At 45.2% G+C, this 16,360-nt stretch overlaps 1 protein-coding gene across 4 annotated transcripts in view; it reads right to left on the bottom strand.

The window, feature by feature from the left end:
• The window catches only part of PLCL2 (phospholipase C like 2), a 195,898-nt gene extending 180,159 nt beyond the window's left edge, over nucleotides 1-15,739 (bottom strand). Inside the window, exon 1 of one of the 4 annotated variants that reach the window (XM_022561787.3) lies at nucleotides 15,294-15,739. In XM_022561787.3, the coding sequence (XP_022417495.2) occupies nucleotides 15,294-15,623 (330 nt within the window). In that variant the 5' untranslated portion in view covers nucleotides 15,624-15,739. Of the gene's footprint in view, nucleotides 1-7,379; nucleotides 7,627-15,293 lie in introns of those variants that run through there. The other 3 variants (XM_022561788.3, XM_022561786.3, XM_089911181.1) reach the window with 3 other exon arrangements.
• Nucleotides 15,740-16,360: the final 621 nt, after the last annotated feature.

Genomic DNA, 16,360 nt, shown 5'->3' with positions numbered 1-16,360 from the left:
TATGAAACCAAAACATGATATTCAAATAAGGTGGCACAGGGAGTACTGAAAACAACATTGTATATTATAGATGATAAGAGAAGTGGGAAATTAAATGTGACCTTTAAAACAGGATAGAGTCTCTCATTAGGATTTTTAGGATGGCGAGTGAGTGGTGTAATGGATTTATGAGTAAACTTATAGGAGCAGCACAGGTCTTTCTCATGCAAAGAACTGAAACAGTAAACCAGCAGCAACCGAATCACTCGGATAAACAGATCCTCCCGAGATTTATACAGCCTTTACCTACCACATCAGAAAGTCACCCAGAAAGTACTGACCCAAGTGCCCAAAACACACCTAAGAAATCTGGCAGACGAGAATTCATGGACCTCTTACGTGCACAAGAGGAGAAGGCGGACTCCTCTGGGTGCATTTAACATTACGATGGGGCAGAGGCACAAACCCCAGATGAGAGCCCGGGGCTCCCCACCTGCAGCTCCCGTCCCCACAGAACAGAGCCCTGAGCACCGGAACTGGGGTCCTCGTCTCAGGCTTGAGCTTCTGCAGAGGAACTCAGGGAGTTCAGCCTCCCTGCCTACTTGGCGCTGTTTTGTTGTTGGTTTTAAACATGACCCCATGGTTGGCTCTGTTCAGATATAGGAGAAAAGCCCAAGGCTAGACTTACAGTCCGCTCTATACATGACATCGGCCCTGCTGTGAACGCAGATGCTTGACTGTCCCTCTCACTCTTGAGATGCCCCATCCTGTCCAGGTCTCACACCTGTCTACTGATGCTGTCTGCACAGGCTCCACGTGGCTCCAGCGGCCGCAGCCCCATGGCACGTCCCAGGGCTGAGCTCCTGTCCACCACAGAGGTGAGCCGGCCCCTGCAGTTGTGTAACGGGGGGCATCACCTCAGCAGCCATGGATGCAGGGCACCCAGAGCCGACCGTACCTTTCCTCACACCTCTGTTCTCCTCTCTACCACCTGGAAAGCACAGCCTCCACTAAATGTGGGTGCCCTGGCAGAGCACCAGGGGCCGCCGGTGGATTACAGGCTGGCCAGGATACTGATCCTGCAAGCCCTCACCTTCCATCCCTGGCCGCGTCACAGCTGGGTGGGGGCCTGCAGCCACAAGCCACCTCTTCAAACTGAGCTGTACAACGACATCACTCTCTATCTGTAGCCTGGTGTAGAAAAGGTTGAAAGCACTCTTTTGGAGCATAATGCATGGATCCCACGGCCCCTGGCGCTCATAGGAATGGCAGGCCTGAGAGTCGCCAAGTCCTATCTGGGTCCGGAGCTCTACCGCAGCCTGTTATTTCGGGGACATCTCCTAGGCCACCTCCCTCCTTGTTTTACCTTGCCGTCTGGCAACCAGCAAGATAAACGCACTGAGGTCAGGGCACTGTCACAGAGGGAGGACACTTCTCCTCCACTAAGTGAGAAGCCAGCCAGCAAGGCTACTTGCCTATTTCTCTCGCTTTGTTTCACCTTCTTGCTTCTAGTCCCCTCAGGGTATCATTCATCAATGGCAGGTATTCTTGCGGGCAAAAGGGGTATTTAACGATTAAAAGTAATCTTCAACAATACTTTCTTCCCTAACAGAGAAGATGGGTAAGAAGATCTGGCTAATTACGCTATAGGAAAGGAAACCCCTCCAATTCTTAGCTTGGTAAATATTAGGGAGTACTAAACTTTCACAGAAAGATTGTAGACTTTCTCCCCCAAAGAATGTTAAAGCTCATTTCTACTCTGCCTCCCATTTACAAATAAGTAAATAAAACAACAATTAGAGGTGTATCAATTATGTACGAATAAGTGGGTCCCAACCACAGCCAGGAAGGCTCGAGAACACTTCTGTGCTGCCAGACTGTGCATCCTCCGGCCTCCAGAGTCCGGGGTCTCCAAAGACTCGGCCTTCCCAGCCAGGACAGGGGGACACAAGCTTCTATTCTGGAATATCCACTCATGTTAATCTGGAAGAGAAAAACAATTGACCTAAAAGGATGAGCGTGAATAATGGTGGCCTGTTGATAAGAGCAGCCAAGTCCTGGAGAAACAGCACACAGCAAGTCACGAACACCATGAATCCGCAACACTGACGTTTCCACGTGACTGAAAATATATTTTACAGATGCTCTGGGAGTTCAGTGGTCACTCCTCCTGACCGCAAGGGTCTGTGTGGCAAGAGGAAAAGGTTACAGCATTCAGAAAGTAGACGTTCACCCAAAGATCAAGACACACCCACTCCGACTGTTGGCACACCGGCACGGGATGCCCTGAAGCATCACCAGATTGTTCTCTTCCTCCCAGCATAAATTACCTGTACAAACAGACACCTGTCTTCAAGGGTCGTCGTATAATCTGCCACGAGTAAACAGCATTTTTACTACACGTCACCGCCTGCGGTGGTTAAAGTTTGAAATGTACAATCAGCTCTCTCTAGAAACAGTGCTCGTGCCTCAGTCAAATTAGTTCTTTCAAAAAATATCCCTCCTGCAGAGGTCTTCTTCCATGATGTAGAACGTCCTGGGTACACAGAGGTCTTTTCTCTTGTGAGGGATGGACCAGGGTACAGTGGCCGCACAGTGATGATCAATCCAGGTAGATTAAGGCCCCAAATAATGAACCCAGGGCCTGTATGAATGCAACATACTCCTTTATTTGGATCAAAAATACATTCTTAAGGTACAATGATTAGCACAGAGGGCAGACCACCATTTTTACACGTAAGTCAGTTTCTCCAGATTTGACCTGATGAACGGGAGAGCCATCAGTGTCTTACACACCCCCTCGGAAAAAGGGCAGCTCAACTCCTCGAAGGAGAGGCTCCACTGAGGCAGCTGAAGGCTGCACCCTACCAGCCACAGGATCACCAACCAACCGCCTGTCACCTGCAGGATTCTGGGGCTGCTTGTTCTGTCATACCTAACAGAGCTGACCAGTCTGAGACCCAACACAGGAGAAAGGTTTCAGCTATTTTCAACCCTGACCATGCCTTGAAATCTCCCAGGGCGCTTTAGGGAAACCCCGGAAATTCTGATTTAATTGGACTAGAGTGGATCTGCACGTTAGTGCGTTTTAGAATCCAGATAACTCAGTGTCCTAAAAATTCCAGTGTGGCCCATTTGTAGAGCTGGTGTTCTCCCCACCTGAAGGAACATTTCGATGGGACAAGATAAATGCCGACAGAGCCAAAACCCTGCTGGCCACCTGGGACCCCAGGTAGATGGCTCTTCAGTGGCCAACACAAAACTCTCGCTTTTGTCTACAAACCTGGATAACTGGTTTCTGTTTGTTCACTGCTTTTGAGACCAAAAGTGCTCTCTAGAAAGCCGTCTTGCAGAGAACAGGTGCTCCACAAAGGAGAGGTTCTCAAAGTTTTGTGTGAGCAGCACACTTTCGAATAGTAAATCTTTGGAGCGCACCGGAAGGGATGAAAACGCTCAAAATCACACCAAACCGATCGTCAAAACTCCCAGCGATCACAACAGAGTAAGATGACGCCAGTGACCAACACTCCCTTCACCACTGTGTCAGCCCACCGCCCCCCCTCCTTCCAGGCCCGGCTCCTGATATGTTCTCAGCACAGCCCAGGAAGGATCCCGTCCTCCTGCTGTTCCAGCCAGCGTCTCCCCTACCCCCCAACTCCACACCATCACACAGCTTGGGCCTCCACCAGGCCTCGCTGCAGCCTGAGCACCCCACTGCAGCAAAAAGGTGTTTTACATGTTGATCGACAGACAGCAGCAAACTATGAAAGGCAGTGTCCTAAACAGTGCAGAGTGAAGCAGCCTGTAAGTATCTAATTTTGATTTATTTTCTCAATTGTGTAAATCAACTTATTTATTGAAGTATGATATACCTCTGGAAGTCAGGAGTGTGTACAGTTCAATGTATTTTCACAAAGTGGAACCACCCTCAGATCCAACAACCAAAAATCAGTGACACCCAGAAGCCCCTGGGTCCCCCCTCCCAGTCATGAGCCTTAAATGGGACCACTATTAGGACTCCTATCACCAAAAATCAGTTTGTCTGTTTTGGAACTTTATATAAATGGAATCATACAACATGCATTCTTTTTGTGTCTGGTTTCTTTCCCTCAACATTATCTTGAGAGGCTAGAGCGGTACATGTAGCAGTCATCTGCTCTTTTTGTTGTTCCTGTCTGTCTGTCTGTCTGTCTGTCTTTTTTCTTCATAGTATTCCATTGTGTGATATGCTTATTTTAAAAGATGAGCATTTGGGTTGTTTCCAGTTTGGGGCTCTTACGGTTAATGCTGCTACAAACATTCTTGTACATATCTTTTGATACACAAATGGCCTAATTATCTGTTGGGTATACACCTAGCAAGAAAGACAGTATGAACGAAAGAATAGGCAAATAGACCAACCTAACAAAACAGACTTCAGAACAAACCCACACATATAAAGTCACTTGATATATGACAAAGGGCCGATGCAGTGCAATAGGGAAAAATGATATTTTCAAATAGATGGTGCTGGATTAATTAACTGGATATTTACATGGAAAGAAAAATCTTGACCCCTACCTCACACCACACACACAAATAAGTTCCAGACAGACTGCAGAGCTAAATTTGAAAAATAAAGGTTCTAGAAGTCAAATAAATGAATATCTTCATGGTCTCGAGCTAAGTTAAAATATCGTACACAGGACAACCATAAAGGAAAATGCTGATAAACTGGATTTCACTAAAACTAATAAGACTTATTATTCATTAAGAGGTGCCCCTTAAGACAATGAAAAGACAAGTCACATACTAGGAGAAGAAATTTTCAATATACATATCACACAAAAGACATACCCAGAAAATGTAAAGAAGTCCCACAAATTAATTTTTTTAAATATAAAAACCCCAATTTTTTTATATGGGTGAAAGATAGGAATAGGCATTTTACAAAGGAGAATATACTAACGGCCAAGAAAACATGAAAAGGTGCTCAACATCATTCATCATCAGGGAAATGCAACCTAAAAGCCACAGTGCATCACATAACCATCACAGATACAATTTAAAACCAACAAAAACCACTGACAATGCCAAGTATTAGGAAGCATTTAGAGCAACTAGAACTCACATAACCCGGTGGGTGTGTCAATTAGTTTTGTCAGTTAGGAAAAGCACACGATAATATTTACTGAAGCTGAATATACATATATCCTATGACATAGCAATTCAACTTCTGATACTATTTTAATGCATAGAAAAAACATTTATGGGAATATACATAAACCAGAGAAAGCCTTGAAAGAATATATAGATCGCTTTCAACAAACCACCAAAAATTCCAAAGACAAACACATCCGTTAAACCCACATTACATCAGGAATTCTATCAGTTCTGATATGAAAACCTCTGAATGATTCTATTGGTATTTAATATAATCTATTAGCATGGATTAATAGCAACAAAAATCTAAGCAACTTGCTGTATTTCCTCCAAGAATAACCATTAAACCATTTTAACTATTTGAAAAATTACATCTACTTATGCTCACAGGATATCAGAGCTTAGAAGGAAGATGAAAAATAAAAAGTAGCAGGAAACCATGCAGAGAGAGTCATAGAGCTTGTGATTCTAATGGTAGCTGCAAACGAGGTCGCTCATCCCTCTGTGGCCACGCTAATTGGTCAAGAGCAACCGAAGCCTCATTAGCAATGTTCATAAAAACAGGCTCCCCCTGCCTGGGCATTTTCAATTTAGAGAGCAGACACCTGCTACCCATCAGTCTCTCACAAGACAGGACTCGTGCCAACCACCACTATGTTATTTGGTTTGTTCTTAATCTTTACTATTTATAAACAGAGTCTTCAGAGTACATGCGTGCACAAGTGTAGCATGTGTACCCATGCAGCTATCTATAGCCAAAAAAACAAATTCTCAAAAATAGCTGTTTGGAAGACCACATCTTGTGCTATTAATACTCACATACTGCAGTATTACATAACAATTTTTTTCCCAATTCTGCTAGGCTAATATGCAAATAAATGAACTCAACCATAGCTAGGAGCTAGATGTACTGATCAGTATGGCCTTGCCTCTCTATAACTACAAAAGAATTTTGCATGATCTCTTTCCGTTCTAAAACTCCCATGAATCTACATGATTAATCACTTTTAAATCCAGCGGCCCGGGTTCTGGGGTGGTAATATCTGCTATTTCCAAATCCGTATATTTAGCATATACTCCAAGAAGATACCTCAATACTGAACTCACAGTAACGTGCTGAAGGCATAAACATAGTCTATAATTTTATAATTTATATAAATTATGCTTATGTAATTTATATAAATATCTTTATATAATAATTTATATGTAATAATTTATATAATTATTAAATGTAAATAATTTATATTATTTGACAATTCCAAAACAATAGTAGGGATAAATACTATCAGAAAGAACTCACCTGAAAACAAATTGTTACTACTACCTGCTTTACCCTCCAGGACCCTAAAAAGTGTAAATCAAATTTTGTTAAAAAGAAACAGAAATGGGAAATGATTCCCTCCTGAAAAGCTTTGAAATCCATCAAAGGAGAGCAGAGAGGACAAAACCCTGGTTTTGTCCGGGGTAAATCTGGACTATGCTGGGCAAACCAAGACATATGGGTGCTTGGTGCAATAAAACTAATGTCCAGTGCCCTCCGATTATTGAAGTGGGGCTATTAAGATATGAGCTCAGTTGTACTGACGCATCAGATCGAGAGAGGCACCGAACAAAAATCATTCATGAAGCATCTTCAGAAGAAGTCTGAGAAACTTATCTGGGTACATTCTTTGTGTCTCAAAAGATAAGACTTTCAAAATGGGGATGGCAGTGTTAGTGATCTCCAATTCAAATGAAGCTAAATGAGCTTGCTCATCTCAGGATCAACTCTAAATAAGAGAAACTAAACATACCAGGGGCTGCTGATTGAGTATTTGCTACAGGCCACACGCTGTTCTGAATATGCCACACACATCATCTCATTTAATCTCCACAACAATGTTATGAGGGAGATATCCTTGTGTCTGTTTTAGAGATGGGTTAACTAGACACACAGACTTAAATATCTTGCCCAAGGTCAAGAGGAAGGAAGAGAGGGAGGCAGAATCTGATCCAAGCACCGAACTTCACACCCTCTAGTTTTCCCACCAGTATGCTTCCCCCTGAATAATCCAGACATACAACGTGTGTCCTGAGGACAGACCAAGACCCCACCGTGCAGGCACACCTCAGAGATACTGCCTCGAAGAAGCAAATATCGCAACAAAGAGAATCACACGAATTTTTTGGCTCCCAGGGCATATAAAAGCTGTGTTTATACTACCCTGTAGTCTACTAAGTGGGCAAAAGCATTGTGTCTAAAAAAGCAATATACATACCTTCATTTTAAAATACTTTATTGGTTGAAGAAGAAAAAGCTAACCATCCTCTGAGCCTTCAGTGAGTTGTAATCTTCTTGCTGGTGGAGGATCTTGCCTCGATGTTGATGGCTGCCGACCGATCAGGGTGGTGGCTGCTGAGGGCGGGGATGACTGGCAGTTTCTTAAAATAAGCCAGCGATGAAGTCTGCCCCATCAACTGACGCTTCCTTTCAAGAACGATTTCTCTGTAGCATGCAGTGCTGTTTGACAGCATTTTACCCACAGTAGAACTTCTTTCAAAATTGGAGTCACTCTTCTCAAACCCTGCCACTGCTTTATCAACTAAGATTATGTAATATTCTGAATCCTTTGTCATTTCAACAAGCTTCGCAGCATCTTCACCAGGAGTAGTTTCCATCTCAAGAAACCACTTTCTCTGCCCATCCATAAGCAGCAACTCCTCATCCATTCAAGTTTTATCATGGGATTGCAGCAATTCAGCCCCATCTTCAGGTACCGCATCTAATTCTCGTTCTCTTGCTGTTTCCACCACATCTGCAATTACTTCCTCCACTGAAGTCTTGAAACCCTCAAAGACATCCATGAGGGTTGGAATCAACTTCTTCCAAACTCCTGTTAACGTTGATATTTTGACCTCTTCCCATGAATCATGAATGTTCTTCATGGCATCTAGAATGGTGAATCCTTTCCAGGTTTTCAACTGAGTTTGCCCAGACCCATCAGCGGGATCACTCTCTATGGCATCTATATAACCTTACGAAATATATTTATTAAATAATAAGGCTTGAAAGTCAAAATTATACCTTGGTCCATGGGCTGCAGAATGGATGTTGTGTTGGCAGGCATGAAAACAACATGTATCTCGTTGTGCATCTCCCTCAGAGTCCTTGGGTGACCAGGTGCATTGTCATTGAACAGTCATATTTTGAAAGGAATCTTCTTTTTCTGAGCAATAGGTCTCAACAGTGGGCTTAATATATTCAGTATTCACTTGCAACCATGTTGCAAGCAGATGTGCCATAATCCAAGCTTTGTCGTTCCACTTACAGAGCACAGGCAGAGTAGATTCAGCATGATTCTTAAGGGTCCTAGGATTTTCGGAATGGTAAATGAGCATTGACTTCAACTTCAAGTCACCAGCTGCATTAGCCTCTAACAAGAGAGTTAGCCTGTCGTTTGAAGCTTTGAAGCCAGGCACTGACTTCTCCTCTCTAGCTATGAAAGTCCTAGATGGCATCTTCTTCCAATGGAAGGCTGTTTCATCCACATTGAAAATCTGTTGTTTAGTGTGGCCACCTTCATTAATGATCTTGGCTGGATCTTCTGGATAACTTGCTGTAGCTTCTACATCAGCACTCACTGCTTCACCTTTTACTCTGATGTCACAGAGATGGCTTCTTGCCTTAAACCTCATGAACCAACCTCTGCTAAGCTTCGAACTTTTCTTCTGCAGCTTCCTCGCCTCTCTCAGCCTTCACAGAACTGAAGAGAGTTACGGCCTTGCTCTGGACTAGGCTTTGGTTTAAGGGAATGTGGTGGCTGGTCTGATCGTCTCTCCGGACCACTCAGACTTTCTCCATATTAGCAATAAGGCTGTTTCGCTTTCTTACCATTGGTGTGTTCACTGGGGCAGCACTTTTAATTTCCTTCAAGAACTTTTCCTTTGCATCCAGAACTTGGCTAACTGTTTGGCGCAAGAGGCCTGGCTTTCAGCCTATCTGGGCTTTCGACATGCCTTCCTCACTAAGCTTAATCATTTCTAGCTTTTGACTTAAAATGAGAAAAAAAAATAAAATGAGAGATGTGTGACTCTTCCTTTCACTTGAACACTTAGAGGCCCTTGCAGGGCTACTAACTGGCCAAATTTCAACATTGTTGTGTCTCAGGCAACAGGGAGGTGACAGCAGTCAGAACATACACAAAATGTATCAATTAAGTTCGCCGTCTGACACGGGCACGGTTCGTGGTGCCCCTAAATGATTACAAGAGTAACATTAAAGATCCCTGATCACAGATCACCATCACAAACATAATAACAAGGAAATATTTTGAAATACTGCGAGAATTACCAAAATGTGACACAGAGACACTAAGTGAGCAAATGCGGTTGGAAAAATGGCGCCAACAGACTTGCTCGACGCGGGGTTGCCAGAGACCTTCAACTTGTAAAAAGCACACTATCTGTGAAGCGCAATAAAGCGAACCACAATAAAAGGTGGTCTGCCTGTACAGCCCAGCTGAGATGACTACCTAGAACAAGCTTTACCTAATCCCCCGCCACGTGACCAAGCACTTGCAGCCAGCAGGGCCTCCCACCTGCCCTCCTCTGCCCTTCGGAGACAGGTAGGTGCCAGGCGTCCTGCCAGCAGACTGGCCCACTCACACAATTGTTGCTAAAGCTCAATGTAAGTCATTATATGCTCTGAGCCCCCTAAAGCTATGGGATTATTCTGCCATAAGGAACACAGGTCCCACTGAAACCCCCCCTGGGGGTTCCGACTTGTCTGAGTCACTACTAACACCCATGCTGGGTACGACCCTCTCGATTCACCATTATCAACAGCAGAGAAAAGCTGGCCAGGCAGCTTGCACAGTTTCTGATCCTGTGGCCCACTGGTAAAAATATATGAATATCCCCTGTACTACAGAATCCATTAATTTGAAATAAAACATAAGTAGCTGAAGTAATCTGGAGGTCTGGTAGACAAGCAAGTAATGACAGACAAAATTTAGCATTAATAAGGAACAGAGCATCTATTTTTGAACACACGTATAAAATAGAGTCGGAAGGGAAAACGTGAATATTCACAATTCATTTATACCTGCATTTAGGCTGCAGATAGCACTGCCCTATTTCGTTGAATTCGGAGGCATGGGGAACTTAAGCATTAAAAAAAGAACAGTCTCGTTTAGACCCCTTACAGAGCATACAGAACTATAAAAGGAACTGAACAGATTCTGGGAGAGAGCATTCTAAGAAACTAACTCAAGAGGCCAAGATAGGCAATTTAAAAAATAATAATAAACAATTTCCTGTCAGTTGTCTATTTGGACCTGGTGAAAAGCACCACAAGTCAAGCATAACTGTTTGGAGGGGAGGCTGGAAGACAGGGAAGGGAAGAAGCAAAAGGGGTAAGTAATTTTTAGGGTCTGAAAATGAACACCCCCTAATGACTGTTGAAACTGAACTCTGAAGTGTGACGAAAGCTCTCTGAGTGGCTGAGACTCACGGCCCTGCGCCCGCCTTGCAGCAGTTATCGAGCCTGGACTCCCTCACATGCATCAGTACAAAGCCAAGTGGAGACTTGCTGATTGGCTACCAGAGTTTTCTGACCTAAATGACCAAGGCTGCCTGTTTAACCAGACAAATTCACTCTGTGATCCAGTTACTGTTGGTTGAATATTCATGATACGCCCACAGGTTTGCTGGGTGTACAGCTGTCTCCCCCGAGCCCCCATTCAGAAAAAAAAGTCTAAAGTCAAATGCAGATATTATTCTTAAGATAAAATTCAGAAAATGGTTATTGAGTGCTTGCTTTCTGTGCAGAACTGATAAATACAGCCCAGCTTTGGCCTGCAAAGAGTCTACTTTATTTACACCATAATGTACATTTTAATTATTTTGTTTAAATACGCATAATAGATGTGAAAAGCCTGCTAGTTCCCCATGATGCGGTGCTCAGCATCAAGACATAGGGAATCTACGTTGGCGGAAAGTTAGTAAAAGCATTTCCCCTACACACCGTGACACCATAATAAGGACAACAGTGATATTAAGAAAACTAAGGGCTGCCACCTTGGACAAGGTCAAACCTTTGGTCCCAGCGAAGCCAGAGTCTCTGGTCAGGCAGCCATAACAGGTGACTAGACAGCTGCCTGGCCATATTATCTGCCAACTTCTTCTGCCAGAAGAAACTGAGATTCTTTTTTTCCCTTCAGTATCCCCTACATTTAAAGGGGAAAACCAAATCTGGTGTTCCAAACCACCAATGCTTCCTTAAGTATACAAAAAAATTAACACTGCCAGTGTAATGTGGGGGTCAGTGGAGTGCCCAAGCGGGGTACAACAACCAGCTCCAGCAGCCTGGACAAGCAGTTAACCCCTCTGAACTTGGGGTTTTCTTCAGCCTCCATGGTTGGTGCAAGACCAGGCCACAGAATCAAATTAAACACTTTTCATGTGTTTTGCACATAGTAAGTGCTTAATAAACAGTGGCTGCTGTCATTACTTTTAAATACCAAAATAGTATAATGGCTATACTTCCAACTTATTTTTTTTAAATACCCAAATCAATAGTTGTTATGGTCTGGGGATAGGGGGCAGGGAAGGCTGCAAAGAGACTTGGAAAATTTTTTGAGATGATAGAATTGTTCTAGATCTTGGTTGTGGTAGTGGTTACATGACTTACATGTGTTTGTCAAATTCCATAGAACTAGACACCAACGGGAGTGAATTTTATTTTATGCAAATTAAATCACCTCTCTTAATGTACCATCCAAAATATTTAATTAGCTTTGACTAAAGTAAACCATCCAAACTAATAGACATTTTAACTTCATTTATTTCAAAACTTAAAAAGAAATCTAAGGCTTAAAGTGTTACTTCATATTTTTAGACCAAGCTCCTGAATTAAAGGATGGAGCTATTTGTAAAAAATGAATGCCATATGAACAGCTAACCAAATTAACTGTTTCAAAATAAAGCGTGGACTGTATTGAATGGTGTGATGAAATGAAATATGGAAAGAGAAAATGAAACTGATGTTTTCGTTTACTAGATTACTAAAGATGACAAACATAATGGCTTCTCCCCTAAAAATCTAGTAATAGGCCTTTGAGAATAAGCTAAAAAGTGTGATACTATTTTCAACAAGCTAAGGAAAAGTAGAAAAGTCTGGTGATGAGTTCCATGATTTATTTTTCTTCTCAAGGTACTTAGAAAGGTCTGACCAGGCTGCTCACCCTGAATTTCCATCGACACTCTTACCATAACCAAGGAGCTCTTTTAGTATGGATCTGTGCATCTGTTTTGGCAGAAAATGTAGTTTTACAATTTACAATTTCTTACTCAACACCACACTTACAAAACAGATGGAGTTCCAAAGAAATAATTTTAAATAAGGAATATCATTCCAGTCAGCCTACAGTGCATTTAGTCCCCCTTCTTTGCCCACTGTTTATCCCATTTCTGCTGTTATTTCTCTCTCTGATTTGGGGATCCCCACCTAAGAGGAAGGTCAAGACTGTGATGAACTAGGAAACAGGCATAGCCGGACACTGCAACTAATGCAACCCCATGAACACCAGCCTCTGATCCTTAGTGAGCATGCACGCTCTGCGCCATGCCCTCAAGTCCCCCATCATCACCAGGCTCACTAATCTACTCCCGCCTCTCCCCTTCCATCACCTGACTGCATTCATCCCTTTATTCAAAAGAAACCAAAGAAAGATGTCACCACTGCTTTTTCACATGGGCTCCTGCTAAGCTGTTTATTATATTTTAACAAAAGTGAAATGTAATTCTGCCATTCGTGTGACAAAAATACCTGTGCATTATTTGCTGCTTTATGAAAGTTGGTATTAAAGTTAAAGATCTCTTTATTCTATTATGTTATTAACTTGATGCTGTCATGTCTTTAGAAAATGCCACACTAAATTTCTAAAATCTTGATACCTCAAGACGCCAACTGAAAGGGAGTAAATACCAAGTAATTACCTATTTAAGTATAGCATACTCCTTCCCTAAAATCCAGGCTTGATCAACTTTCAACACTATTTCCATAGTTTTAAAGGGTGATTAAGAAAATGCACATTGAAAATAGAGGCAAGAAAAAGGAGTCAAGTCATCTTAGGAGATACAAGACAATACATAAGATATGAGACTGGTAAATCCCAATAAGCCATTTTAAAAATTTAAAGAACTTAGAGAAAATATGTACTTTCTTATCATTTGTCCATTCATTCAGGAAGCAACGTATTGAACCCCTACTACATTCCTCACAATGTATATCTAGGGATACAACTGCAAACAAGGGACCAACTGCCTCCATTAGAAAGAAGACAAAGATATCTGGGAAACTTTCAAAATTCCAGTGATTTCTGAATAATTAACCATTTCCCCATGTGCTTCTAGCATCTTCAATGAAGAAATGATATCTACCAACAAGTTCTCAATTCCACATGTCAGAAATGTTGGCAAACCATCCTTCTTCCTAACCTCCCATGAATGCAAAATTAAAACAGATGCTGTTGTAATTAAATAAGTTACACTGTGAACCACATGTAGACAACAATTAAATCTGAATTTTTTTTTTTTAAAAAGTGCAAGAACAGGCCCTTCAAAAAAATTGAGGGAGAGGAGTTAAAATGTGGTCAGCTTGTATCTTCTCTGGAATTTTTACGTCAGATTTCATTAACACTGCAGTGCAAAATCACCACAAATATCTAGTAACCAATAAAAACAGTTATGACACATAACTCTGTCAATGGGTATTGAGTACCACGCACGGTTGAAAGCAACTTCCATGGCAACATAAGCGACAGAGTAGAAGAAAACGTTAAGTCACTAAAAGCTAGGTAGGTATGCAGCAAAAACCTCTTTTGCTTTCCTTAGCTAAACTCTAAACACCTGCTGCAGATAGGTAATACACTTGATCTTTAAGCCCTCCAACTGTGCCCTTGCTCAGCCATAAACCGGGCCAACAGATGACAAAGCGAAAAGCAGTTTCACAATTGCCTGTTACATAGAGTAGCAAGGTTGTATATTTCACTAGGTAACTGCAGAGGCTGATAATACCATCAGACACCACATGCTACTCAGAAGGTTTCTGTAGGTCCAGTTAAATTTCAAATACCACCAGTGCCAATTCTCTTCACTGTGGCCCGTTCTGCTCTCCCCCTCCCGCTGATGATCTGCCACAGGAAGGTGGGGACAGCCGTGTCAGGGTGCTTTGATGCTCACCGTCCTGGTGACCTCTCAGCCTTCAGACAGCAACATTTTCTATTCGTTCCAAACTTGAGCAGAAAGAGCTAGCCCTTCCTAAGGCTCTGCTCTTCTTAGCTCATCAATTTTTTTTCACTTCATGTCAGGAGAAATATGTTTGCACTGCAGACCAAAATGTAATATTAGAACGAAACCATCACAAACTCAAGAGTTCCTTACATTACTCCTGGAGTTTAAAATGCACAAAACAATCGCTGACGTCCTTTTGCTAAATAACCCCAGGCAAAAGATAGCAAAACCAAGCAAACTACCCAAAAGAACTTCCACAGAGCTGGAGGCCTGCCTACTGCAGCAAGGAAAAGATTAAACCGTGCAGGACTGTAATCTCTCAGCGCCTCTGACCCTAAGAAAGCCGAAATGGGCATTTATGTTCAGAAACCTGCTCCATTTCTCCGTGAAATTGAGTGACCTGGGATTTTTTGCACCCTCTGAGTCCAGCCGTTTGCAAGAGGCAACTATAGAGCGATGAGAAGAAACCTATTAAATAATCTCTGTTCACTGCCTGGGATTTTTAAGAACATGCTTTCACATGATAACTGTTTTTAACATACAATGGAAACCTTGCAGGGAGTCTGTTACCAGCCGAGGCTACCACAAGAGAGCGTGCCCTGCCAAGCAGGTACAGGCCATCATTCCAGGCCAATCCTGGGAGAGGTGACATCCCTAACTTCCACGGGGGATGTCTGAGCACAGCTCCCTGCACATTCAGGACCACCTCTCCATTCTTCCCAAATGCCATATGCACCCAGTCCCCGCTCAACCACTCCAAGCACCAGCGCACCCCTGGCTCCCGTTAGCAGGGGGCTGGCTCCTCGTACACCCCCCTCCTGCCACCACTACTCCCCTCTTGGGGAAAGAGCCCCCGCGGACGGCGGGGGGCGGGCGACGGGTGCCCCTCGCCCACCTACCTTGATGATGCTGCTCCGGCGGGGCAGGCCGCCCGGCTTGCTCTCCCGGGGGAGGGGGCAGGCGGCCGGGCCGAGGGTCGGGGCGAGCGCGGCGCCGCGGGGGCCCCTGGAGGGGCTGGCCTGGGCTTCGTCCGCGGACACGCCGAGGCTGCAGTCTCCGTTGGAAACCCCGGCGCTGTCATAGCGCGCCCGCCCGTGGCCGAGGCGCCCTCCGCCGCCGCCGCCGCCTTCCCCGGCCCCGGCTCTCAGGGCGCCCTTGGCCGCGAGGACCGGGCCCGGGGAGGTGGGCAGGGCCCCGCCGGCGGCGCCCCCCCGGCCGCACTCCGCCATGGGCGCCCCGCGACCCGCCAGCACAAAGCCGCGTCCCCGCGTCCCCGCGTCCCCGCCGCCTCGGGCCGCGCGGCCCCTCCTCCTCTCCTCCTCCCGCCGCCGCCTCGGCCGCTTCTTCCGCCTTTTTTTTTTTTTTTTTTTTTTTTTTTTTTTAAATTTAGATGTGCTGTTGGTTTCGAGCTCGCCTCGCTCACGGTTAGAGTCGCGGCAGCAGGATTCTCGGAAGATTCCTGCAGGGGGAGAAGAGAGACACAGTCAGCGCGGCGGCGGGGCCCGGGGCCCGGCACCCGGGAGGGAAACACGCCCGGCACACGCGCCGCCGCGGGCGCCACAAATACCGCGCGGCCGGGGGCGCCGGAACGGGGTGCCCTCCCCGGGGGAACGCCCCGGGGCGCCCACCGCGGGGCTCAGGGCACCCACCGCGCGGGCACCGGGCGTCCCGCTCGGGCTCGGGGAAGCGGCGGGCGCCCAGACGCTCCCCGGCCACGCGGAGGCGCCTCCCGAGGCTCTCGCGGCCCCGGGCGGGCGGGTGGCGACGCCGGGGTCTCCCCGGATCCCAATTCTCCAGGGGCTGTCGCGCGCCGGGCCCGCCACGTACCACCGGGTCCCCGCCGAAGCCGGCGGCGCCGGGTAAGCGCACGGAGGGCAGGGAGGCCGGGACTCGCCCACCCCTCCGCCGCCGTCTCCTCCCGGGCTCGGCGCTGCCCCCTACAGGCCGCGGGGACCCTCCCCTGCCG

This window comes from Delphinapterus leucas, chromosome 4 (genome assembly GCF_059928025.1).
Source record: "Delphinapterus leucas isolate spDelLeu-1000000601 "Yukka" chromosome 4, BTC_Dleu_Yukka2, whole genome shotgun sequence".
NCBI classification, from domain to species: Eukaryota; Metazoa; Chordata; class Mammalia; order Artiodactyla; family Monodontidae; genus Delphinapterus; species Delphinapterus leucas.
This window is presented reverse-complemented; position numbering and strand designations above follow the sequence as displayed.